Here is a 27,336-nt window from a genome sequence, read left to right as displayed (position 1 = left end):
AATGAAGGTCATCAGAGGAGAACTGAAGAACAAAGAAACCACCATCTTGGGTCTTGAGTGCCGAGAGCCAAGGTGTGTGACAGGAATGAGGTAGGACACCATCCTGGTCCTGGGGTTAACTCTGGTAAAGACCATGGCTGTGGGAGGGAAGCTGAGGGGCCTCAGAGACAGAAGCAGAGCAGAGGTAAGAAGACCGCCTATCTTGCCCCATCCAGTACCTGGGGCCACCTGGCTAAGCAATCTCCCTTGGTGGGAGCCTCCAACATCTCCTGACAGCCAAGCATCAGGCATATCCATGGCCTCACATGAGAAGCCACATCACTACCCTTCTGCTCACCACCTGGTGAGGTCTACCTGTCAGTGGCCAGGGAGCTGTCTCTCCAGCAGACTGGGCTCCAGGTCTCACTCGTATCTGTAGGCCCATCTTGTGGGGACAGGCTCCTTTCAGTGATCAGGATGCTTGTTAGCCCCAGGGACTTGGACACCCACAGAGGTTATGGGGTGGAAGGGAGCTCCCTGACATCTGGCAGAATCAGGTGGCAATCTCCCAGTAATCCCCACAACACGACTGTAAGGTCACGGCACATTTGGGAAGCAGACAGAATGCTTGTTTTCGTGACACTGATGACAATGGAATCTTTAGGGCTATTGGGATCATACAGAAGACAAACTCTAAAGCAGGGGTTTTCACTGAGGGTACACTCAGTCTGTAATTTGGGAGGTTTTTATGACTGTTGAAGGAGGGTTTAAAGAAAAGCTGAGAGATACTGATCCATTTCCCAATGCACCTCAAAGACATCAAGGCCCACATGTCCGTTGACAGATGAATGGATTAACAAAATGTGGGATATACAAACAATGGAATATGATTCAGCCTTAAAAAGTAAGGAAATTCTGGGGCGTCTAGGTGGCTCAGTCAGTTGAGCATCCGACTTCGGCTCAGGTCATGATCTCATGGTTCATGAGTTAGAGCCCCACATCGGGCTCTGTGCTGGCAGCTTGGAGCCTGGAGTCTACTTAGGATTTTGTGCCTCCTTCTCTCTCTCCTCCTCCCCCTCTCACACTCTGTCTCTCTCTCCTTCAAAAATAAATAAACATTTTTTAAAAATTTATTTAAAAAGGAAGGAAATTCTGAGGAACCCTTTTGCACTGCTGGTGGGAATGCAAATTGGTGCAGCCACTCTGTAAAACAGTACGGAGGTTCCTCAAAAAATTAAAAATAGAACTACCCTACAACCCAGAAATTGCACTACTGGGTATTTATCCAAAGGATACAGGAGTCCTGATTTGAAGGGGCACATGCACCCGAATGTTTATAGCAGCGCTATCAACAAGAGCCAAAGTATGGAAAGAGCCCAAATGTCCATCAATTGATGAATGGATAAAGAATACAATGGGGGCACCTGGAGGGCTCAGCCAGTTAATCGTCTGACTCTTGGTTTCGGCTCAGGTTCATGGGTTCGAGCCCCGCATCAGGCTCTGCACTCACAGCACAGAGCCTTCCTGGGATTCTCTCTCTCCCCCTCTCTCTCTCTCTCTGCCCCTCCTCTGCTCCCTCTGTCTCTCAAAATAAATAAACTTTTTAAAAAATTTAAGAAATACAATGGAATATTACCCAGCAATAAAAAAAAGAATGAAATCTTGCCATTTGCAACACTGTAGATGAAACTAGAGTGTATTATGCTAAGCAAGTCAGTCAGGGAAACACAAATATCATATGATTTCACTCATATGTGGAATTTGAGATACAAAACAGATGAACGTAGGGAAGGGAAGCAAAAATAATATAAAAACAGAGAGGGAGGCAAACCATAAGAGACTCTTAAATAGAACAAACTGAGGGTTGCTGGTGGGGTGTTGGATGGGGTGATGGGCTAAATGGGCAAGGGGCATTAAGGAGGACACTTGTTGGGATGAGCACTGGGTGTTATATGTAAGTGATGAATCACTAAATTCTATTCCTGAAATCATTATTACACTATATGTTAACTAACTTAGATTTAAATTTTTAAAAAAAGGAAGGAAATTCTGACAACACTACCACTTGGATGAACCACAAGGACATTATACCAAGTGAAAACAGCCAGTTACCAGGGACGTGAGGAGTTATTATTTAATGGGTTGAGGACCATTAAAGAGTTCTGGGATGGATGGCGGAGATGGTTGCACAACAATATAAAAGTACTTAATACCACTGAAGTGCACTGAAGTGCACACTGAAAGATAATTAAGATGATAACTTTTATGCTATGTGTATTTTGCCATATCTTTTCAAAAAGTCCAGGTGTGAGACAGTGAGGACACAAAGGCTATGGGTCTCGGGCACACTGACCAGCGACTAGGTGGGGAAGAGAGAAGCAGGGAGAGCAGAACATGTCTCAGGTTCTGACAAGGATGCATGGGTGGCTGGTGGTGCCATTCACTTAGAGAGGGAGCAGAGAGAGGGGTGGAGTTAAGACGGTGGAGAAGTAGGGGGACCAGGATTTTCCTCGTCCCTCAAACACAGCTGGGTTGACATCAGGTCACTGGGAACACCCAGAAAATCAATCTGCGGAGTGGCAGAAGGATCTCCACAGTTGGAGGGAGACAGCTTGGCAGGACTGGGGTGCATGTATGTGAATTGGGGGAGAGAAAACAGCATAGGCACGGAGGGAGGGAACCCCTTCTGTGCGGAGACAAAAGAGAGAGAAAGAGAGAGGGCTTCCCTATCGAGTTTGCCCAAAAGGAAAACCTCTCCAGACCATGCACTGGGGAAAGAGAATTCCAGAGAGCACCAGTTTCTGTTTTCCAAACAGCCTTAGGAGCTGAAACTCAGAGGTTCCTAAAGTGAGCGACTTTCTCCGGAGTGGAGCCGGGAGCCGTGTGTGCGCACTCCTGGGGAAGAAGGAGCCCACCCCGGGGGCTCTGTAGCCATCTCAGGGGTACGCTGGGAGGGAACAGTCCCCTTCCTCGAGTACTTTGGGAAGAGGGTTTATTGCCTCCTCAAGGACGAAAGGCTCTGCAGGTGCCAGCCAAAGGCCTTTTATCAGTAGGGCTGAGTGGCCTACACCAGAACAGGGTCGGGGCGGGGGGGTCCTTTAACACATCAAATTTTGAATCCCAGCTGAGCCCCTAGGAGTCACAGGAGACTGTGGAGCAGGGCAAGCCTACTGCCCCTGAGCAGCGTGGTTTGAGACACCCAGTCCGGGGTAGAGAGACTGGGGTGTCACCATTTTTCTCCCCAACACCAACACGGTGGGGCTTCAGGGAGCAGCACAGCAGCCCCCAGTGGAAGCAGGATCTGCTTACACCAATCCCTGCCCCTCCATGCCTGCTAATTGCTTCTCTACCAGGGCGGGACTGACACTGACCCACCCAGCCAGCCTCCCCTCCAGACCAGAAGAGCCACTGGTCCCAGGGACCAACAGACAATTGGTTTTTGTTTGGTTGTTGTTGTTGTTTTTGTTTGTCTGTTTTTCTTTTCTTCTCTTTTCTCTCTCTCTCTCTCTATCCTCTTTTTCTTTTGGAATCGGATTCATAGTTTCTGATTTGTTTTTGGTCAATTCTTACTGTGTGTGTATGTGTGTGTGTGCATGTGCATGTGTGTGTGTGTGTGTGTGTGTGTGTGTGTGTGTGTGTGTTGTTTGATCAGGCATTTTTACTCTATTCTTTTTACGCATTTTCTTTCTCTTCTTTATTTTCCTTTCTCTTTCTCTGGATTTAACCTTATAGTTTTTTTTAATGTTTATTTTTTGAGAGAGAGCACAAGCAGGGGAGGGGAAGAGAGGGGGACAAAGGATCTGAAGCAGGCTCTGCACTGATAGCAGTGAGCCCAACGTGGGGCTCAGACTCACAAACCACAAGATAATGACCTAAGCCAAAGTTGGGCACTCAACGAACTGAGCCACCCAGGTGCCCCATAGCCTTATAGTTTTTTGATTCTCTGTTTGGTCTTCTTTTCTCCCCTTTCATTTTTCTCTCTTTATGGGATCAGGGTCCCGCCTTGCTTTTTCCTTTTTTTCCAGGGTTAGTTCAACAAACAAATCACAGCACACCTGGTGGAAGGTCCAAACAATCCACCACTACAAGCAAGGAAGAGCTTTGCAGAGGACAGACCAGTGGAATAGAGCAGCCAAAATGCAATAACAGAGTGCATGCAACATACACCAAAACACTTCCTGAAGTCACAGCCCTGGACAGTGTATGACCCCTTCTTAATATAATAGTACTCGCAGGTACAGGGCACATAGCAAGCTATTAAAATATGCAAAGGACACGGGGCGCCTGGGTGGCGCAGTCGGTTAAGCGTCCGACTTCAGCCAGGTCACGATCTCGCAGTCTGGGAGTTCGAGCCCCACGTCAGGCTCTGGGCTGATGCCTCAGAGCCTGGAGCCAGTTTCCGATTCTGTGTCTCCCTCTCTCTCTGCCCCTCCCCCGTTCATGCTCTGTCTCTCTCTGTCCCAAAAATAAATAAACGTTGAAAGAAAAAATTAAAAAAAAAAAAAAATATGCAAAGGACAGAAGTTAGCCAAAATGACAAAACAGAAGAATTCTCCCCAAAAGAAAATTTAGGAAGAAATCACAGCCAGAGTTTTAAACAATATATCTAAACAAGAAGTTAGAATAACAATCATAAAACTAACAGTGGGGTTTGAAAAAAGCATAAAAGACAACAGAGAATCTATTGCTACAGGAATCAAAGACCTAAGAACTAGTCATGAAGAATTAAGAAATTCTATAAATGAGTTGCAAAATAAACTAGATACGGTGACAGCTAGGATGGAAGAAGCAGAGGAGAGAATAGGTGAAATAGAAGATAAAATTATGGAAAATGATGAAGCTGAAAAAAAGAGGGAAGGGAAATTACTAGATCATGAGGGGACAATTAGAGAGCTAAGTGATTCCATGAAATGAAACAATACCCATATCATAGTAGTTCCAGAAGAAGAGGGAGAAAAAGGGCAGAAGGTTTATTTGAACAAATTATAGCTGAGAACTTCCTTAATCTGGAGAAGGAAACAGACATCCAAGTCCTAGAGGCACAGAGAACTCCCTTCAAAATCAACAAAAACAGGTCAACACCATGACATATCATAGTGAAACTGGCAAAATACAAAGATAGAGAATTCTGAAAGCAGCTAGGGACAAATGGGCCTTAACCTAAAAGGGAGGCATAAAAGAGTAGTAGCAGACCTGTCCACTGAAACTGGGCAGGCCAGAAAGGAGTGGCAGGAAATATTCCATGTGCTGAATAGGAAAAACATGCAGCCAAGAATCCTTTATCCAGCAAGGCTGTCATTCAGAATAGGAGAGATAAAGGCTTTCCCAAACAAAAACTAAAGAAGTTCATGACCACTAAACCAACCCTGAAAGAGATCCGAAGGGGGACTCTGTGAGTACAAAGTAGCAAAGACAACAAAGGACCAGAGACATCACCACAAGCATGAAACCTACAGATAACACAATGACGCTAAATCTGTATCTTTCAATAAGCACTCTGAATGTAAATGGACTAAATGTCCCAATCAAAAGACATAGGGTATCAGAATGGATTAAAAAAAAAAAAAAACAAGATCCATCTATATGCTGCCTACAAGACACTCATTTTAGACCTGAGGACACCTGCAGATTAAAAGTGAGTGGATGGAGGGGTTCCTGGATGGCTCAGTTGGTTAGGCATCCAACTCTTGGTTTCAGCTCGGGTCATGATCTCACAGTTTGTGGGTTTGAACCCCACATTGGGCTCTATGCTGATGGTGCAGAGCCTGCTTGGGATTCTCTCTCTCTCTCTCTCTCTCTCTCTCTCTCTCTCTCTCTCCCCCCCCCCGCCCCTCCCACATCTCTCTCTCAAAATAAATAAAAAAATAAAACCTTTTAAAAAATAAATAAAATAAAAGTGAGGGGATGGAAAACCACCTATCATGATACTGGACATCAAAAGAAAGCCAGAGTAGCCATACTTCTATCAGACAAACTAGTTTAAAACAAAGACTGTAACAAGAAGTGAAGAAGGGCATTATATCATAATTAAGGGGTCTGTCCACCAAGAAGAGCTAACAATTGTAAATATTTATGCCCCAACATGGAGGAACCCAAATATATAAATCAATTAATCACAAACATAAACAAACTTATTGATAATAATACCATAATTGTAGGTGACTTTAATATTCCACTTTCAGCAAAGGACAGATCATCTAGGCAGAAAATCAATAAGGAAACAATGGGGGTGCCTGGGTGGCTCAGTCAGTTAAGCATCTGGCTCTTAATGTCAGCTCAGGTCACAATCTCCCGGTTCATGGGTTCAAGCCCCATATCAGGTTCTGCCACTGACAGTGCAGAGCCTGCTTGGAATTCTCTCTCTCTCCCTCTCTCTCTCTGTTCCTCCCCCAATTGTGTGCTCCCTCTCTCTCTCCCTCTCTCTCTCTCTCTCTCTCTCTCTCTCACACACACACACTCTCTCTCTCTCTCAAAATAAATAAATAAACTTAAAAAAATAAGGAAACAATGACTCTGACTGACACATTGGGCCAGATGGACTTAACAGATATATTCAGAACTTTTCATCCAAAAGCAGCAGAATACACATTCTTCTCAAGTGCACATGGAACGTTCTTCAAAAGAGATCACATACTAGGTCACAAAACAGCCCTCAACAAGTACAAAAGGATTGAGATCTTACCATTCATATTTTCAGATCACAATGCTATGAAGCTGGAAATCAACCACAAGAAAAAAATTGGAAAGCCCCCAAATACATGGAGGTTAAAGAACATCCTATTAAAGAATGAATGGGTCAACCAGAAACTTAAAGAAGAAATTTAAAAATACATGGAAGCAAATGACAATGAAAACACAAGTCCAAACCCTTTGGGATGTAGCAAAGGCAGTCCTAACAGGAAAATATACCGCAATTCAGGCCCATCTCAAGAAGCAAAAAAGGTCCCAAATACACAACCTAACCTTACACCTAAAAGAGCTAGAGAAACAGCAGCAAAGAAAGCCCAAAGCCAGCAGAAGAAGGGAAATAACAAAGATTAGAGCAGAAATAAATGATACAGAATCCAAAAAACAGTAAAACAGTTCAATGAATCTAAGAGCTGGTCTTTTGAAAGAATAAAAAAAAATTGATAAACCCCTAACCAAACTTCTCAAAAAGAGAAAAGACCCAAATAGATAAAATAACGAATGAAAGAGGAGAGATCACAACCAACACCACAGAAATACAAACAATTATTAGAGATACTATGAAAAATGATATGCCAACAAACTGGACAACCTGGAAGAAATGGACAAATTCCTAGACACCCACACACTACCAAAACTCAAATGGGAAGAAATAGAAAATTTGAACAGACCCATAACGAGCGAGGAAATTGAATCGGTTATCAAAAATCTCCCAACAAATAAGAGTCCTGGGCCAGATGGCTTCCCAGGGGGATTCTACCAGACATTTAAAGCAAAGTTAATACTTTGCACCTGGGTGGCTCAGTCAGTTAAGCATCTGACTTCAGCTCAGGTCATGAGTTCACAGTTTGTGAGTTCGAGTCCTGCATCAGGTGAGCTGGAGCCCCACTTTTCTCCCTCTTTCTCTCTTTTTCTCTCTCTGCCCCGCCTGGGATTGGGATTCTCTCTGTCTCTCTCTGTCTCTCTCTCTGTCTCTCTCTCTCTCTCTCTCTCTGCCCCTTGCTCACTTGCACCCTCTCTCTCAAAAAATAAATAAAATAAAGCAGAGTTAATACCTATTCTTCTCAAACTGTTCCAAAAAATAGAAAAAGAAGGAAAGCTTCCAGATTCATTCTATGAAGCCAGTATTACCTTGATTCCAAAATCAGACAAAGACCCCACTAAAAAAGGAGAATTACAAGCCAATATCCCTGATGAACCTGGATGCAAAAATTCTCAACAAGATACTAGCAAATCAAATTGAACAGTACATTTAAAGAATTATTCACGATGGCCAAGTAGAATTCATTCCTGGGCTGCAGGACTCATTCAATATTCGCAAATCAATCAGTGTGATACATCACATTAATAGAACAAAGGATAAAAACCTTATGATCCTGTCAATAGGTGCAGAAAAAGTATTTGACAAAATGCAGCATCCTTTCTTAATAAAAACCCTCAAGAAAATCGAGATGGAAGGAACATACTTTAACACTATAAAAGCCATCTATGAAAGGCTCACAGCTAATAGCATCTTCAATGAGAAAAAAATGAGAACTTTCTCCCCTGAGATCAGGAACACAACAGGGATGCCCACTGTCACCACTGTTGTTTAACATAGTGTTAACGACAAAACAAAATAAAAGGCATCCAAATTGGCAAGGAAGAAGTCAAACTTTCACTCTTCACAGATGACATGATACTCCGTTGGAAAACCCAAGACTCCACCAAAAACCTGCTAGAGCTGACACATGAATTCAGCAAGGCCGCGGGATATGAAATCAACATAGAGAAATTGGTTGCATTCCTATACACCAATAATGAAGCAACAGAAAGAGATATCAAGGAATTAATCCCATTTTCAATTGCACCAAAAACCATCAAATACCTAGGAATAAACCTAACCAAAGAAGTAAAAGATGTGTACACTGAAAACTATAGAAAGCTTAAGAATGAAATTGAAGAAGACACAAAAAAATGGAAAAACATTCCATGCTCATGGATTGTAAGAACACATTTGTTAAAATGTCAATACCACCCAAAGCAATCTACACATTCAATGCAATCCCTATCAAAATAGCACCATCATTCTTCACGGAGCTAGAACTAACAATCCTGAATTTTGTATGGAACCACAAAAGACCCAAAGTAGCCAAAGTAATGTTGAAAAAGAAAACCAAAGCTGGAGGCATCACAACCTCAGACTTTAATCTATATTATAAAGCTGTAATCATCAAGACAGTCTGGTATTGGCACAAAAACAGACACATATAGGGGCACCCGAGTGGCTCAGTCAGTTAAGCATCTGACTTCGGCTCAGGTCATGATCTCGTGGTCCATGAGTTCAAGCTCTGCATTGGGCTCTGTGTTGACAGCTCGGAGCTCGGGGCGGGCTTAGGATTCTGTGTCTCCCTCTCTCTCTGCCCCTCCCCCACTCATGCTCTGTCTCTCAAAAATAAATAAAGCTTAAAATTAAAAAAAAACAAAACAAAAACAGACACATATATCAAGGGAATAGAATCAAAAACCCAGAAATGGACCCACAGATGTATGGCCAACTAATCTTCAACAAAGCAGGAAAGAGTATCCAATGGAAAAAAGACAGTCTCTTTAGCAAATGATGCTGGGAGAACTGGACAGCGACATGCAGAAGAATGAACATGGACCACTTTCTTACACCACACACAAAAATAAATTCAAAATGGATGAAAGACCTAAGTGTGAGGCAGGAAACCATCAAAACCCTAGAGGAGAAAACAGGCAGCAACCTCTGTGACCTCAGCTGCAGCAACTTCTTACTTGACATGACTCCAGAGGCAAGGGAAATAAAACCAAAAATGAACTATTGGGACCTCATCAAGATAAAAACTTCTGCACAGCAAAGGAAACAATCAACAAAACTAAAAGGCAACTGACAGGGGGACACCTAGGTGGCTCAGTCAGTTGGGCGGCCAATTTGGCTCAGGTTATGATCTAGCAGTTTGTGGGTTTGAGCCCCACGTTGGGCTCTGCACTGACAGCTCAGAGCCTGGAGCCTGGTTCAGATTCTGTGTCTCCCTCTTTCTGCCCCTTCCCCACTCGTGCTCTGTCTCTTTCTCTCTCAAAAATAAACATTAAAAAAGTTTTAATAAACAAATAAATAAGTAAAAGGCAACTGACGGAATAGGAGAAGATATTTGCAAATGACACATCTGATAAAGAGTCAGTATCCAAAATCTATAAAGAATTTACCCAACTTAACACCTGAAAAACAAATAATCTAGTGAAGAAATGGGCAGAAGACATGAATAGACACTTCTTCAAAGAAGACATTCAGATGACAAACAGACACATAAAAAAATGCTCAACATTGCTCAACATCAGGGAAATACAAATCAAAACCACAATGAGATACCACCTCACACTGGGCAGAATGGCTAAAATTAACAACTCAGGAAATAACAGATGCTGGTGAGGATGTGGAGAAAGGGGATCTCTTTTGCATTGTTGGTGGGAATGCACACTGGTGCAGCCACTCTGGAGAACAGTGTGGAGATTCCTCAAAAAATTAAAACTAGAACTACCCTATGGCCCAGTAATTTCACTACCAGGAATTTACCCAAAGGATACAAAAATGCTGATTTGATTGGAGCAAATACACCCCAATGTTTATAGTAGTGCTATCACAACAATAGCCAAATCACGGAAACAGCCCAAATGTCCATCAACTGATGAATGGATAAGAAGATGTGGTATCGGGGCATCTGGGTGGCTCAGTTGGTTAAGCATCTGACTTCAGCTCAGGTCATGATCTCGCAGTTCATGGGTTCGATCCCCTGTTCATGCTCTGTCTCTCTCTCTCTCAAAAATAAATAAACATTAAAAAAGGAAAAAAAAGGGGCGCCTGGGTGGCGCAGTCGGTTAAGCGTCCGACATCAGCCAGGTCACGATCTCGCTGTCTGTGAGTTAGAGCCCCGCGTCAGGCTCTGGGCTGATGGCTCGGAGCCTGGAGCCTGTTTCCGATTCTGTGTCTCCCTCTCTCTCTGCCCCTCCCCCGTTCATGCTCTGTCTCTCTCTGTCCCAAAAATAAATAAAAAATGTTGAAAAAAAATTTAAAAAAAAAAAAAAGGAAAAAAAAGATGTGTTATATAAATATACAATGGAATATTACTTGGTGATCAAAAAGAATGAAATCTTGCCATTTACAACAACATGGATAGAACTGGAGGGTATTATGCTAAGCAAAATAAGTCAGTCAGAGAAAGATACATATCACATGGTTTCACTCATATGTGAAATTTGAGAAACTTAACAGATGAACATAGGGGAAGGAAAGGAAAAATAATATAAAAACGGAGAGGGAGGCAAGCCATAAGAGACTCTTAAATACAGAGAACTGAGGTTTGATAGGAGTGGAGGAAGGGATTAAATAGGTGATGGACATTAAGGAGGGCATTTTTCGGGATGAGCACTGGGTGTCATATGTAAGACATGAACCACTGGGTTCTACTCCTGAAACCAAGACTACACTGTATGTTAACTAACTTGAGAAGAAAAAAATAAACTTTAAAATTTTTAAAAAAAGAAAGAGAGCAGAGAAGAGAGGAAATGGGGTGTTCTGGACTCCCAGAGAGAGAGAGAGACAGGCTGTCTCTGCCCATGAGTCAGGTGACAAGACTTACTGTAAGAAGCTTCCTGGCAGCTTAAGATTGTGCAAGCGGCCTTGATTATTCAACAAGTATGTATCGAGAACTTGTTCTGTTTTGGGTACTCGGTTGCCACTTCATTAGACTATCCATCGTACAAAGAGCATGATAAAGATTCAAAGTATCAGGACAAAACCAGAAGGCAATGGCAACTGAAGGAGAAAAGATAGCCCTGGCTTCCGCTGAAGGAAGATCTGCTTTACTTGTCAGCACAGATACCCTCTTACAAAAAGGAGGGGTAGACTCTGATAACTTTGATACTTGCCCACCATCTGTGCCCCAACCTAAACCTATACACCTCAGGAACTGGGCAGCTGTCATTGCCCCCCATTTCCAGAAAAGTCCTACTCTTCTCACCCTCAAGAACCCACCCTAATATCCATCTTCCTAAATCCTCACTGAAACCACCCTTTCCAGGAAACAGCCAGGAAGGGGGGACGGTAGGTAGATATACCGGCTGTGATAGAATGTACTCTGAGAGGGGTACTCTTTAAACCCAACAGGCCAATTAGAACTGGGGACTATACCTGAAATATCTATGACAAAATGTTAACATCCTTAATATATGAAGAGCACTTGCAACTAATTAAGAAAAAGACAACCCCCACAAAAAACTGGGCAAATTAAAAAGCAACTCAGTAAGAGGGGCACCTGGGTGGCTCAGTCAGTTAAGTGTCTGACTCTTGATTTCAGCTCAGGTCATGATCTCACAAGTTCATGGGATTGAGCCCTGAATCTGGCTCTGTGCTGACATCGCAGAGCCTGTGAGACTCTCTCTCTCTCCCTCTCTCTCTGTCCCTCCCACCATCCCTCCCTCTCTCTCTCTCTCTCTCTCTCTCTCTCTGTCGCTCAAAAATAAACTTCTTAAAAAAGCAATTCAGTGAGACATAAATGCAAGTAAGTAATAGGTAATAACATTGAAATATCACAAATACTATTTGAACCTAAGAAATGGTTAAAGATGATTGTTAAAGCATGATAATGTTTTGTGTTAGCAGGATTATAGGGAAAAAAGTTTCATACTCAGCTAATGAGAGTGTAAAACTGGTATAGATGTTCAGGAAAGCAATTTGGGAAATGCAGCAAAGCCTTACACGCATCTCTCTAACCTCTGACACAGACAACAGCAATGCCACTTTCAGTGTTTACCCAAAGGGAATAATTAAATATGTTAATAAAGATTTAATCAATTGGGGTACCTGGGTGGCTCAGTTGGTTAAGCGACTGACTTTGGCTCAGGTCATGATCTCATGGTTCGTGGGTTCAAGCCCCACATCGGGCTCTCTGCTGTCAGTGCAGAGCCTGCTTCGGATTCTCTCTCTCTCTCTCTCTCTCTCTCTCTCTCTCTCTCTCTCTCTCTCCCCCTCCCTGTGCTCTCTCTCTCAACAATAAAGAAACATTAAAAAAAAATTTAAATGAAATAAAATCAAGCTTCACTGAAGCATTAGCACAGCCATTTAAAAAAAGATTTAATCACTAGGATATTTCCCACAGTGACAGTATAACTTAAGCAATGGATATAAATATTAACAATTTGATATAACCGAAATATACATCAATAGGGGGTTGATGAACTGAATTAGCGTGCATCCATGTAATAAAATACTATGCAGACATTTTAAAAAGACGTGTAAAGGATTATCTACTGACAGAAAGATGCCCCTGGTTCATTGTCAAGTGAAAATGTAAACATTCAAACATTTGAAAAAAGATATCTGGGATGGGACTATCTCTAGAGAGGAAGGCAAGGGATCTGGGAATTGTGATGGAGGGGTGAGACTGGCAAGGTTCTGTTCCTTGTCCTGGTGATACACATGGATAGTCCCTTCCCCATTTATTCATTAAAGCTGGGTGTCTCAACCTTGTCACTATTAACATTTGAGGCTGGATAACTCTTTCTTATGGGTATTGTGGGCCAGTCCTATACACTGTAGGATATTTAATAGCATCTCTGGCCCTTTCCCACTAGATGCTAGTAGCACTCCAACCCCCCTCCCCAACTCGGTGGTAACAACCCAAAATGTCTCCAGACATTGCCAAATGTGTCCTGAGGAACAAAATCACCCCCAGCTGAGAACCAGTATATTAAAGCATACGTTTACATTATATGTACTTTACATGGGTGTTAAATTTCACACCTAAAAATTGCTTTTTTGAAAAAGAGGAAAAAAGAATCTTGGATAACCGATAACAAGTTAATTCAAAGTACCTGGATTTGGGGCCATTCATTACTTTTGCCTCATATATTCCTGCAATATGTCCTTTTTAAGATTTTTATTTATTTATTTTATTTTGAGAGACAGTGTACACGCGCTCAAATTGGGGAGGGGTGGAGAGAGAAGGGGAGAGAGAGAGAGAGAGAGAGAGAGAGAGAGAATCCCAAGCAGGCTCTGCACCAACCTGGAGATCACGACCTGAGCCAAAATCAAGAGTCAGACACTTAACCGACTGAGCCACCCAGGCACTCCTATAATAAATCCTTTTTTTACACTGAGTATGCATTATGTTCACAAAAAGAAAATAGAAGGTTATTTCAACGCTTTAAAGCCACTTTATAATGTTTAAAAAGCCAGATTCAGACAGCCCTGCAGCCCACATTCCCTATACAGCTGAGGCACACCAGCCCCTAAGAAGTCTTTCCACCTTCAGAAGTTTCTATAAGATCCCCCAGCCTCCTGCCCAGAGCCTAGAGACCAGCCCCCACCTCTGTGCTCCCCCACCCCCACAGGAGACAGAAGGGTGGGAAGGAGGAGAAAGGGAGAGGGGCAACTAGAGAGACATAGGAAGGAAGCGAAGCCCTGACAGGATGAAAGAAAGGGAAGAAACAGTAATGCCTGGGTGAAGCAGGGTAGAAATTCACCAAGCCAGGTCGCAGGAGAGCACACCCTCAAGGAAATAACATGTCTGAGCTCCAAGGGAAGAGGGATCTGGTTTTGCTTTTGGCTGTGTCCCAGCACCTTGATTAGCACCAGCACATACTAGGTGCTCAATAAATATTTGTTCGGTGAACTAAGTGCATGAATGAAGAGGCATAAATAATCACATTAGCCAGTGGAAAATGGGCAGAACAGAAGAGAGGCACAGATCATCAAATGCTATAGGAAATGAAGCCGTTCATTCATGCAGATAATCTGTCAAACCTATCTGCCACAGCCCAGGTACCCATGGTAGTTTTAGTTAACTAATTAGTTAATTAGTACAGAACAAAGGAATGATAAGTATTCATTAATAACCTCCACCCTGAACCCATGAGAGAGGGAGAACCCATGAGAGAGGACCCAGAAAGTGGCCTCAGAGTCCAGCCTCCCAGAGCTCATGGTCTATTTCGGGAGGTAGGTCCTGAAATTACATCCGAGCCTGGAATGCCCTGGGAACAACTGCGGGGAAAGTGGGGCCGGCCAGGTCCATGCATTTGGGGCTGCAAGTGGGAGCCAAGCAACCAGTGCAGGCTGGTTTCTCTGCAAGCAGGCCACAGTGCCCTCTGTGCCATGAGGGGATCAGGCTCTAGGCTTCTCACCCCACTAACTGCACATCTGAAACGTTGGAGAATTTTTAGAAACATCTATATCTGGGCCCCTCCTCCAGAGATTCAAGCGAAGAGGGGATAAGGAGGTTGGTAGCGGTCTTTTTTAAAGCTCTCCATGTGTTCTGTTGTGCAGCCAGGGTAGAGCACCCCAGCCTAAATGATCTGTAAATTCTGGGTCTGATTCTAATGGCTTCTCCCCCTAAGTGTCAACTCAGCCATGGACTGCAGTATGAATAGCCCCTGGGGTGGGAGTGGGGGAGGGAATGACATTAATTTCAGATTTCACCACATCTCACATCAATTTCTCTTAAAGTGTGGTTCCAAAATGTTCTGCATCAAGTAGATGTTAAGCGCTGAGTCTCAGACCTCTTGGACCTTGCTGGATCAGAATCCAGAGGATTCTCAGGCACAGCAAGTATGAGGACCACTGGGCCAGACTGCATGAGGCTTCAGGCACATCTGAAGGATGGTCAGAGCCTGGGCCAGAAAGCACACGAACACTACAGAGAACTGCTTTGTGCTCAGCACTGGGCATCCTGATAAATAGGACAGGCTGCTGCTCTCAAGCAGTCACAGCATTCTAAGCGTTGATCTGAGTGCTGGGCACAGGCTGGCTGGGGTGAGCACTCTAGCAGACCTAGTAAGGTGCTGTACACACAGAGAGAAGAGACTCGTGAATGCCAGCGGAAGCCTGGGTGCCTTCTTGGAGAAGGTGGCATTGCAGCAGAGCTTTGAAAAACAATAGGCTTTGAACAGTTGGAGATGTTACATTCTATTATATTTCCATTCTGCTAGGAGTTTATCAATGCAAATAAATAGTAAAGCATCACAAGGGGTCGGTGGGGGGGGGGTATGAATACTGAGAGGACAGCCGCTGAATGGGGTACCTGGGCCAGGGCAACAGCCAACAGGGGCCTCAACAGATGTGGTCACCTTCCTGACCCAAGGGCACTGCCCACTCCAAGCACTCCCTGCCATGACCACTGACCTGGACACATGGCTTCCCCAGGTTTCCATTCCCTTATCTGCAGAATGGAGAGATTGGGAGTTACCACAAGACTGTTCCAGAACCAGGGGGAAAGAGCTGTGAACAGATCCCAAAGCATCCAGGAGACCTAGGCTTCTTTAGGCCCCTGGTCTCAAGACCCTTACAGAACTTCTTTTCCAGCCAGAGGTGGACCCACAATTTCTATAAGGGAATGGCTTAGGCAGATGAGCTAGCGACCTTGTCGTGAAGTTGCATTTCATAGTAGGCATCCAGTAACGTCACCAGCTCATGAAAAGAGCAAAGCTTTCCAAAATGTGTTTACTTACATTTTTCAAAAGAGGGATAAAATGTAAACTGTCCCATAACAAAGAATAAATGTGAGTATTTCTCACTTTGTCAAATTGTGTCTGCCATCTATGGTCATTATTAGTTTGAGGAGCTTGGAGTCCGGATGGAGATCCTGGGTCAGAGCTAAAAAGCCCCCTGGTGCCCTCACTGTTTTCAAATCTCAGGAAAACACCAGCCACTTTTCCCTCTACTTTTGATAAGAGAGAAACCCTCTCTCCTCTCCTTATTTATCTTTCTTTGCAGAACTGGGGTCCTGACTCACAGCCATTGTTCCTTCTCTTCATTTTAACATATCCTTCCTTTTCTCCTTCCCCCTCTTGAGACACCTCCTCCCATGAGAATGTCTACCTTAAAGGGGATGGGTTAAGGGTACATGGTGAGAAGGGGGGTTAGGAGTCCTTTGTTGCTCCAGAGAGAGAGAGAGAGAGAGAGAGACCCTCTCTTGTCTAAACACCTCATGTAGATGCTTAGGCTCTTTGAATTCTGAAAAACATCCTTGACACCGCTCAAAATTCTGGCGTCAAGGCCATATCGCTCCTATTTTGTTCCTTTTCTTCCCAATTGAGGCATGGCGGATTCAATATGGCCAGTGTTCAATAAAGACGGGCGAATGAATGAATGAATGAAATAAAGACACAACTTCAAAAGCACACCATCTACACGCCCAGTTTGTAAGCGACCCTGATTCCTCTCTCTGTTCTGCACCCATCTTTCTTTTCTCACCCTTAGCCTCACTGCCCGGTAAAGGGTTCTCGCATCATACCTCCGGGAACGGGTCTTAGAAAAGTGGCAACTATTACATACTATAGCACTTTCCGTTTTCCAAAACTGCAGAGCACTATGGTATTTATTATGCTCTGGTTCATCCTCCTCGCCCTCCCTGCAGGGCTGAGATTTCTGTCCCCGTGCCCTGGGCTAGGGTTAGTGCCGGAGCCGTGGCCGCAGATGCGGCCGCGCGTGGAGGGTCCGGCGGCGCGGGCGCGCGGGTGCCGCGGCCAAGGGGCTCTCACCTCGGAAAGTCAGGCTGGCGACCGGGTCGCTGCGCCGGTCCTTCTTCACACTGGGGAGGTTGCTGGCCCTCACCAGCAGGCAGCACAGCATGGTTGGGCCGCCCCGGGCGCGCAGAGGCACGCGGGCAGGACGGGAGCGGGAGCAGGGGGCCCGGGCACCAGCGAGCGAGAGCCCGGCACCGCGGCGCCCGCTCCAGAGGGGAGCAGTCGCCTTCGCTGCGCTTCCGCGAAGAAGTCCGCGCGCCCGGCCGACGCCGCGGGGAGGACACAGGACACCCGCCGGGCGGACCGTCCCACCCCCGCCCGGCCCTAGCCCCCGCCCAGGCCCGCCCTGCGGGTGGCGGGCGGGGCGGGGCTGGGGTCAGATGGGCACCGGTGGCTGCGCTGGTCCCCCTCGGCGGATACCCGCCCCGGGCCGGGAACGGAAGCGGCGCTGACGCGGAGCGCACAGCTGAGCCAGGCGCCGGCGACTGGAGCCCGGCGCTCTGCCCGCCGGGGCCGGAGCGCACCAGTGCCGACCTCGCGGGAGGCCGCGTCTCAGCACCCCGCTGCGCCCAGCCAGGCTCCGCACGCCTAGGACGCCGGGAGACTGGGGAACGAGCGAAGGCGGGAGGAGGGGACATCCGGCCGCAAGAACGCGAGAGTCTGCGGAAAACTACCAGTTGCAGCGAGCGTGCGGAGCAGCGGGGCGACACGCTCCAACCCGAACCCCCCGCTTCGCGCCGCCCGACCAATTACCCGCCCGCGGTGCCCAGGCGGCCGTTCTGGAAACACTCCCGGACCGGCCCGAGCCCTCGCGAACCCGCCCCTCAGCTTCTCCAAGCAGTCTGGGGTCGCTCGTCTCCGTGCGCTGAGGTGTTTAAATTATATTGCGTTCCCTGAAGCACACCGATCCACACGCTGCCCACTCGGTCCCCCTGCCACCGGCTCGACGGCAAACTCCAGGCCCCCTCGCCCCCTACAGGGGGGAGGAACTGAGTTTAGCGCGAGCCTTGAGTGCTTGTCAGGTCCTTTGCAGCTGGTGGACTTCTCGACCACGGGAGCCCCGGCTTCTCATCTCTACACCCCTACACCGCAGCACCTAGCACCGGGCAGGACACTGCCCCTCCTCCACCTCCTCACTGGTCCTTAGCCTAAATTCAGTGACTAGTCATCATTCTCCTGCAAAACCTCTCAACTCGCTTTCCCCTCTCTTATTTAGAGGCTCCAGCATTTTTCATGTGGGTAAACCATAACCTGGTGAAATCCAACTCTGCTTACTCCACCCTGCACCGAAGATGTTGGAGAATCGCAGATCTAACCTGCCCCCACCACTTGATAACCGTGACTCCTGACTCAGGTGCACCCTGACTGCTACCCAGCAAGCAATCTTTCCACAGTCTCTTCAGAGAGGACTGTCATACTTCTGTCTCCCCAAACCTACAACACGCCAAGCCACCCTCACTCTGTTTGCTTCCTATTTACTGAGTACAGAACTTCCCCCAGGCTCCCAGGCTCCTAACCCCCATCAGCATCTGTGCCCAAATCCTTTGCCTTCTCTCCCATTTTTAATTGTTTTTCATTTTATTGATTTTTAGAGAGAGAGAGAGAGCGCACGCGCATGCTTGGGGGAGAAGCACAGAAGGAGACAGAAAGAGAATCCCAAGCATGCTCCATGCTCAGCGCAGAGCCCGATATTGAGCTCAAACTCACCAACCGTGAGATCATGACCTGAGCCCAAACCAAGAGTCAGAAGCTCAATGACTGAGCTACCCAGGTGCGCCAACCTTCTCTCCCATTTTTTAGGAATGAAACATCTATACTCCTAAGACCGGCTGGACACTTGGGCACTGGATCCCACCCCTTCAGTGACAAGTCTGAGGCTGTCTTCTCCCCAACCTTAAAGGTTGCACCTTTTCTAGCTGGCTGGGGACTTCCTCCGGACTCTCCCACTCTCCCTGGGTGACCCCACTACCTTCATAATGAGGTGGACACTTGCTTCCTCTCCAACATTCAGACCTCCTTCATCCCTCTTAGCAGAACGCAGCTGCTCAGGTATGACCCCCCAGGCCCAGCTCCAGGTAGATCCTGATCTACCTGAGTCCATCTCCTGGCAACGGCTCTTGCTTTAGCACCAGACATACGTCCTGAGTTGTTCTCCAGAAGGGATGGGCTTTTACTCCGGAAACGGACAAGCCCAACTCCCTCCCCTGATTCTTAAGAATAAGGAAGCCTGAGGATCCCATTGGCCTACCATCTCTAGGATGCAGCAGACACCTGTGGCAGCAGACCGGAGAGAAAAATGGTCTGCCTGGGTCTGAGATGACTCTGGAGCTGTACGCTGTATATGCACAGAACCGACCATGTCTCTGGATCCTACTGGGGCCTAGTACTCGATGGGAGTTCCCTCCAAGGGGGCATGTATTGCGAGGGAAGGTCACCCTAAGACTGTTAATTATTAAAGCCTACTTGAGGCAAGATCTCACTTACTTGAAGCTTAAATCTTCCTTGCTGACACCCATGACTTTGGTAGCATCTATGTGCCCACAGTATCCAAATGCCTCCACTGAGGCATTTTCTCTACTACCCTCTCCTGCCTGGGCCACTGCAGGGGCCTCCCAGCTGGTCACCTCTAGTCCATTATCTACACTGGGGCCAGGTGATCTTACGACAGATATGATCAGGCCTCAAAGGCCTCCCTTGCTCTTGGGATGAAGCCCAGATCCCTCACCTCCACCCACTGAGAAAGGCCACTCCACCCCTCACTCTCTGAGTCCCAGCTCCTATGGCTTCTCAGGTTTGGGAACGTGCTGAGCTCTCTTCCAACTTGGAGCCCTGCCGTCTCCTCTGCTTGTGAACGCCTTCCCCTCTCTCTTTACAGGGCAACCTCCATGCATCCTCAGGCCTCAGCTTACATATTGCGCCCCTGGGGAAGCCGTCTCTGACATCCTGGCCTAGGATGGGTCCCTCTGGCAAACAACTGGACAGCCGCACTTTTATTCTTGGCATTCATTGCAATTATAAGGAATAACTGTGTAATTACCTGCTCGAGGTCTAGCTGGATGGTGGGGTCAAGGAGGGGAGAGACCAAGGACATCTCAATCGGCCAGGTATTCCCAGTGCATAGTAAGGGCCGGCCTGCGCTTGGCGTAGTGGCCAGTGGACTTAGTTCCCCAGTGTCCTTTCCGCCCCATGATGAGATTAAGCCAGTGGTTCTCAAAGAGGGCAGTACTGCCCCCTGGGGGAGTTTTGGATATAATGATTTGGGATATTTTTTACTGTCCCAGTGATTCCAGGCTGTGTTCCTTTCCCCCAGCTCTCCACACCCCGCCACCTCCTCCTGCTTGAATCCATCAGAGGTAGCACAGGAAATCTGTAGGGGGCATATCTGATATTTCCAGAGGAATATTCCAAAGGACTCGTACATACAAACATTTGGCTTGTGTCCCAGCAACAGGGGCTCCACACGTCTGTTCTGTAAACCAGAAAAGCAGCAGCTGGTGGCCTGAGCCCCGGACACTTCCTGAGGCCCCTTTCCCATTCCAACCTCCAGCTTCCCAGCCTGGCTGCTGTTCACTGCTTCCTGATGAGATAACTGACTGTTCCTTTGGAGACATCATAGTGCAGCCTCGTCCTAAAGGGGGCTTCCTCCCAAAGGGACTTGTATCAGGAATGCAGTTCTCATGGACAGCCAGCTGGGCCCTCAACTTGTCGCCTTTCTATATGTTCTCCCCTTCTTCTACAGAAATGTTGCACAGTTTTACCTGGACACATGGCCACCCAAATAGAAACTAGATACGGCCTCACAACTAGATATGGCCATGAAACCAAGTGATGGCCAGCAGGGTATGAGCAGAATGTACAAACTGTCTGATTGTATCCTTATAGGGAAGAGGCACGCCTGCCTGTGCTGTGATACAGGTTGTGATGGTGAAGTCACCAACCATGTTGTCAAGGGGACCCCCGGGAATAGCAGAGCAACAAGACAGGAGGATCTGGTGCTAGACAGCCCTGTGGGTCAGCACCTTACTGGCCAGAACTGCCTAAACATCAACTAGGAGGTAAGTGAGAGAGACTATCGTGTTCACACCACCATTAGTTAGGGCTCACTAATAGCCAGGTTTGCACCCCACCTGAAGCTCAGGTACGGGACAGCTCCTCAGCACCCCAGACTACCCCAGTACCTCTGTGAAGGTGGTAGGGCCAGCTTAGGAGCCACTGAGAGGTAGGAAGGTGGTGAGGGGACATGTTTTGAAGCTGAGTCTGCATAGCAAGCCCGGACTTTACTTAAGATGTCACGTTAACTGCAACAACATTTCAGGGCTGATAGAGATGAGGAGGAAGGGACTAGAGTTCTCCTCGATTTGCCCCATTGCCCCATCGGTGTATTCACAGATAGGTGCTGACTGATAATCCCAAGAGAGAGGAGACTGGCTGTCTGTTATCCCAAGAGCCCAGGACTAAGGTCTCCAAGATTGAATGAAACACCGTGCTTCACACACTGTCATTGGTGTCCCCTGGGGGTGCATTCGGCCTACAGACCTATTGTCTTTGAGCAACACAATGTTTTACAACAAAATAATAGCTTAATTAAACATCAGGAGGTTTCTCCTACAAATCCGAATTTATAGCTTCTCTTGAAAAACCAGAGAAGCTGGCACACGGACCCAAATTCTCTGCCTGACAGTGCCTATCTGGCACCTGTGCAGTGAGCCGTGCACTCTCAGCTCACTCCACTTGCCACCACTTACCCAACGCGCATTTGCTTTTCCTTCTGACCTCATCTTAGTTACACCACCTCCCAGGCTCCCCTAGGCATGTGAGTTTTTGGTCCCTGCCCTCTTCTGTCACCTATTAGGGGTCCTACCTCCCTGTCAGTCGAAGAAGAGGTACTTCTAACTGAGATTCTTCTTGTTGCTGGAGTTGGGCCGACTGGTATCTTCTGGCTCAGGTCTCTCTTTTTACCAAGGCCTGACGTGGGGTGACCAAGAAGCAAACACACCTTGCCCCTCTGCTCAATGATACCAACCTTGAGATGAAGACTCTGCCTATGAATTTACAGGATTCCTTCAGGGCACATGTGTCAAGGTCCAAGAACTTCCAAGAGTATGGACGGTCCAAGGCATCCTTCTGCCCTCTCCCCTCACATTCACTGAAGGATACGTGCTCCATTGATAGCCCAATCCAAAGCTGGGACTGAAAGGGCACCTGTGTATCCACCAAGGGTGTAGAATGTACAGGCAGCAGTGACTCTGGCCATGGCCATGATCATGTGACTTCCCGGGCAGAACCATCTTGTAGTGGGAACAATCAGATGGTCCTGGGCCTCCATCCCAGTCCACCCTTTTCTAGCTATGTGACCCGAGGCATGTGACTTGATCTTTGAGAGTCTGCTTCCACTTCTGTGAAATCGAGAGAATGATACTTCACAGAGCTGTTGGGAGGATTCAAACTGAACGATAGCCTTTCCGGCACAATGACTGGCACACAGTAGGTTATAGTAGATGTTAGCACTCTACTGGCTAACATTTCATTCTAATGAAGCAATTTGGAAAGAGATCAGCATACAGATAGCTGAGATTGAGCATGACTTTGACCTGGGGAGAGGCACCGAGAAGGTTTGTAGGCTTGAAGGGTCACCAGAGGAATATTTGTCCCAAGAAAGACCTACCACCACGGTGATGGCCGTGGCCAGACATCAGGCAGGTGGACAAATGCCTTCAGCTCAGAAGGGGCTGCTCCAGAGTGGGCAGCCAGAGGAGATAGGACCAAGGTCCCTTGAGGCAGAGGGGATGGCCACTCACCACTGAGCCCCTTGTGCCCAGTGTGATGCAGCTGATGATAGGAATGACCGGGCAAAAAAGATAGTGACAGTCTTTTTGGATGTGTGAAGTGATTTCCTTGTATATGTACAATGCATGTTAACTATAATAATTATAATAAATAAATATATATATAATCATATATAATACTAGTAATAATAGCTAGTATGCATTGAGTGCCAAGAGACTGTGTCAAAGAGACTGGACTCCAGGGTGTGAGCAGACCTGGGTTCAAATCCTGCCCCTCCACCTTTTACTGCTTGTCTCTTGAAAATCAAAGGTAAATTATGATCCAAAGGAAATCGTGAAGCGGTGAAAGATGGAGCGCTGGAGCCAGATTGCATGAGCTCAGTTCCCAACTCCACTACTTACCAGTGTATAACGTAACCTCTTTGTGCCAATTTTCTCATCTGTAAAATGGGGGTGATAGTTGCTATTATATATGGTTGCTAGGAGGGTTAAGTGTTTACATACAAGTGCCTGGTACAAATTATAGCTGGAACATGATGTAGCTCACGGTTAATGAGTTTTATTTAGAACAGTGCCTAGCATTTACTAAGCTTGGTATCAGTTAAATACATCTCTTTCAAAGATTATTTTTTTGAGAGTGACAGAGCGCAAGCAGGGGAGAGAGAAAGAGAGAGACAAAGGATCTGAAGTGGGCTCTGTGCCAACAGCAGAGAGCCCAATGCTGGGCCTGAACTCAAGAACCAAGATCATGATCTGAGCCAAAGTCAAATGCTTTGACTGAGTCAAAAGCTGAGCCACCCAGGCGTCCCTAAATATGTCTCTTTCAAAGGATTGTTATGGGGTTTTAAAGAAACAGCAGCTGAAAACGGTACATTGTTTGTACTTAAATGAATGCCCATTCTCTCTCCTTGTGATGAATGTACATTTTCAAAACCAGAATCCTCCATCTGTTAGTCATTTGTCTTATATTGTGTGCCCTGCAGCCTTGCACTGCCCCCTACTTTGACTCAGCCCCATGCCAGGTACCCCCAGCACCCCCCCCCCACCCCACCCGTGCTGGCTCAGGCTCATGGTGCCTGGGTGTGGGCAGCACATGGTATGCTTATTCATGAGCCATGGATGCTGAGAACAACAGAGGGCGGTGAAGAGGGGGGTGGGGGTGATGATGGGAGGTGCTTTAGCCCCTGTATGACCTTGGCCAGGCCCTTGCACTTCTCTGGGCCTATTTGTTCATCTCTAAAGAGGAAAAATATCCCCGCCTTTTGGCCTCACAAAGCTGCTGTGAGCATGACATGAATTTATGTGTGCACAGAGGAGGTGTCATTATGGGATATTATAATCAGGTAGCCAAAGGAGGAGCTTTATGGGCCCAACACCTAAAGGGTCTGGCTAACTGGTGAGGAACTACTCCCCAGAAGGGTGTTTGGCTCTGAGTAGTGATAGTGTGTCCCTGAGACTGGGGCCTTCTGTGTAATCATTCGCCAACTTGGCTCTGGCTGGGAGAAGGAGGGTGAACAGGCCTGAATGCGGCAGGGAGGCCAAATTTGGACTTGGGTTAAGAGCAGGGACAGTGCAGGAGGTGGAATGTGTCCAGGGCTGGGGGAGGGAGGGACTGCATTCCCGGTGACTGGGAGTGTGGGCTCACCAGCCCCCTCTGGGGGCACTCACTGTCAGCACAGACAGCCTACTTCCTTTCTCCCAGGGAAGGGGAGACCACCCAGGGGAGCCAGGCAGCAGGCAAAGGGCAAAGCTGCAGACTGACATCACGCAGGTGGGGGGAGGGGCGAGTCAGGGACACCAAGGGAGAATGACGGATGCGGGATGGGGAAGATGTCCCCACAGACAGCCCTTGGGGTTGAAATAATGACAGGAGAGGAGCCACACCAGCAGTACTCCTGTGGGTAAAGCACTTCAGGGGTTAGAAAGTGCTTCCCCATACATTATTCATTCTTTCCTTTCTCCTACTAGGGTTCAGGGCCTGGCATGGGTAGGGGAACCATGAATTATGAGACAAGTATGTATGTGTGTGTGTGTGTGTGTGTGTGTGTGTGTATTAGGGGTGGGGGAGGGTGGGAGAGGTTGTGATCAGGGAAGAAAAATCTGGTTCAGGCTGAATGGACACCAGAGGAGACAAGACCCTTGAGAACACAGGCAGGGCTCCATGGTGGCCCCCCTTGAGGTTCTTTTATGCATTGGACAGCTCTAGAGGGTGCCATTTGCAAAGCTTGTTCAGCCCTTGGCCTAGGGCACTGTGATGGGGCCTAGGGCACTGGAGCAAGAGGCAGCTATTCAAGCACAGGGTTTCCCCCTCCCTCCAAGATGACAGTACCCTCCTTCCCCTCAGCTAGGGGGATATTCACGGTGGGTATGATGCTCCCTGCAGCTGAGCAACTAGGAGCCCTGGGCCCTTCGTGAGGCTGCTGGCCTGGCCTGACATGCCCAGTGCTGAGGATGCAGAGGAAGTGTGGAGGCCCCCCATTTGTGCCTTTGTCTTTCCCCTGGAAACACCTGGATAAATTTCATTTCCGGAGAAAACTGTGGGAAACTGGTGGAGAACAGGTCAAAACAACACGTTAGCAAAAAAAACAGCTGTAGTGTCACCTCCCACTCCCCTTCTATCCCTCCTCTTGGCTCAGGCTGCTTCCCAGGTCACAGGCTCATTCAATGACTCCTCCTTGAGAAGCCCCAAATTTCACATCCAGGAGTGTGTGTGCACATGCACCTGTTCTGACATGTCTTTGTGTGCTGTGGTAGACACACGCCTTCTTTCTCTGAACCTCTACCCCTTGGAACATCACAGATGTCATATGCAGTCCTGGGTGTACATGTGTCTCAGAACACATATGTACATAGGCATCGGGCGTCTGGGAACAAACAGGTATATCCAGGAACTCACGAAACTGAAAAGGGAGGTCTGTTGGATGTTATGATTTCTGAGGGCCTGAGATGAAGCCAGGTCTCTGGAGAGAAGGGAAGTGACAAGTAATAGAGACTGAGAACAAACCCACTGGGTTGGGGCTGGGGGCTGGACTCTCATACCCTTGGCTCCGGTCCTCCTCCCCCCCCCCCCGCCCCCCAATTGGCTCTAAACCTAAAAACCCAGCGGGGTAGACCACAGCTCTGGCTTGACTGTGAGGGTAGTCCCAGGAAGCAGATTGGGCCTGGTCCTCACTTCCTGGAGAAAAAGTTCAGTCATGACCATGGGAAGACTTTACTGTGGGAGGTCCCAATCTGATAGGGGAGTAGGCTCCTCTGTTCAAGGATGATGAAGATACCACTCCCCAGATACCACTCCCCAACAAGCTCCAGTCTGGTGGGAGGGGAGGGGAGAAGGGAGAAAGTTCCTAGAGGCTGGTGCTGGTGTCAGCCCTGCCAGCTGCTAAATTTCTCCCATCCTGTGCGGAAAGCCAGAGTAGGATCCCTGGACAGGAGAGCGCTGCCTCTGCCCCCAGTGGCCGCCTGCCTGCCAGCCCAGCCTGTGATAGAGAGCTGAGGCCTCGGAGAGCAGCCAGGCCCAGGCCCCGGGAAGACAGCAGGGCTATAAATAGGCCTGGGACCCAGCCTTCGGTGGAGAGGAGGAGATCCCCGCAGTACAGTGCGGGGAGACCTCTGCTAAGAGACCCAGAAGAGTGAGAGGAGAGGTGCTGGCCCCAACTTCCAGGCCCACTTTAGCCCCAACCTGGGTTCAGCTTCCAGGTTCCAGAGAAGCGCTGTTCAATCACCTCATTCATTGCCTCAGTTTCCCTCTGGGTCGCCCCTTTCTGAGGATGTGTGTCTTTCCAACACTCAAAGTCAGTCTGGCTGGGGCGTGGAGTCTCTTCTCTCCCATCCCCGTGCCCTCTGGGTGGAGGTCTGAGGCGTCCCCTTTCTGACCCCCCCCCCCCCATCCCTCCGCCCGGCGGGGATGCAGGCCCCTCCTACCTGCAAACACCGCTGAGCAGTAGGCATCGCTGATATCGGTGTCTGGGGTGTGGACGTTCTCGGCGTAGAGGATGAAGACTCTCAGCATGACTGGCGCGAGAAAGGGCCCCGTGCGCCCAGGGCGCGGAGAGGGCTGGAGAAGGTCGTGGAGGATCTAGGCGCAGCTCGTGGGTCTCCTCACTGGAGAAGGCTGGAGGAGGGAGGCCGTTTGGGATCGCTGGCTGCCGGCTCAGATCTTCTGCTCTTAAAGAGGAACAGGCCAGCCCCGGGCTGCTCCAGTGGGCTACACGCGGTCCTCGCACCCTCTGCTTACCAGCTTGTCAGCAGGCGCTCTGAGAACTGGGGCTTCTGCTCATCTTCCACCCCCGCCGCCCTACCCGGCTCGGCCGAGCTGTAATTCAATGCTCCGGCCGCAGACTCTCCCAATGACAAGGCATTTTGC

General features: G+C 47.8%; 1 protein-coding gene across 25 annotated transcripts in view; it reads right to left on the bottom strand.

Moving 5' to 3' along the window:
* DYSF (dysferlin) overlaps positions 1-27,336 on the bottom strand; it is a 225,478-nt gene extending 198,142 nt beyond the window's left edge. For 7 of the 25 annotated variants that reach the window (XM_047851377.1, XM_047851373.1, XM_047851382.1 and 4 more), the window contains exon 1: positions 17,203-17,450. In XM_047851377.1, the coding sequence (XP_047707333.1) occupies positions 17,203-17,293 (91 nt within the window). In that variant the 5' untranslated portion in view covers positions 17,294-17,450. Of the gene's footprint in view, positions 1-17,202; positions 17,456-26,894 lie in introns of those variants that run through there. The other 18 variants (XM_047851367.1, XM_047851368.1, XM_047851372.1 and 15 more) reach the window with 7 other exon arrangements.

The sequence above is a fragment of the Prionailurus viverrinus genome, chromosome A3, assembly GCF_022837055.1.
Source record: "Prionailurus viverrinus isolate Anna chromosome A3, UM_Priviv_1.0, whole genome shotgun sequence".
In the NCBI taxonomy this organism is placed as follows: domain Eukaryota; kingdom Metazoa; phylum Chordata; class Mammalia; order Carnivora; family Felidae; genus Prionailurus; species Prionailurus viverrinus.
Note: the sequence above shows the minus strand (reverse complement) of the source record. Positions and strands in the feature narration are given on the sequence as shown.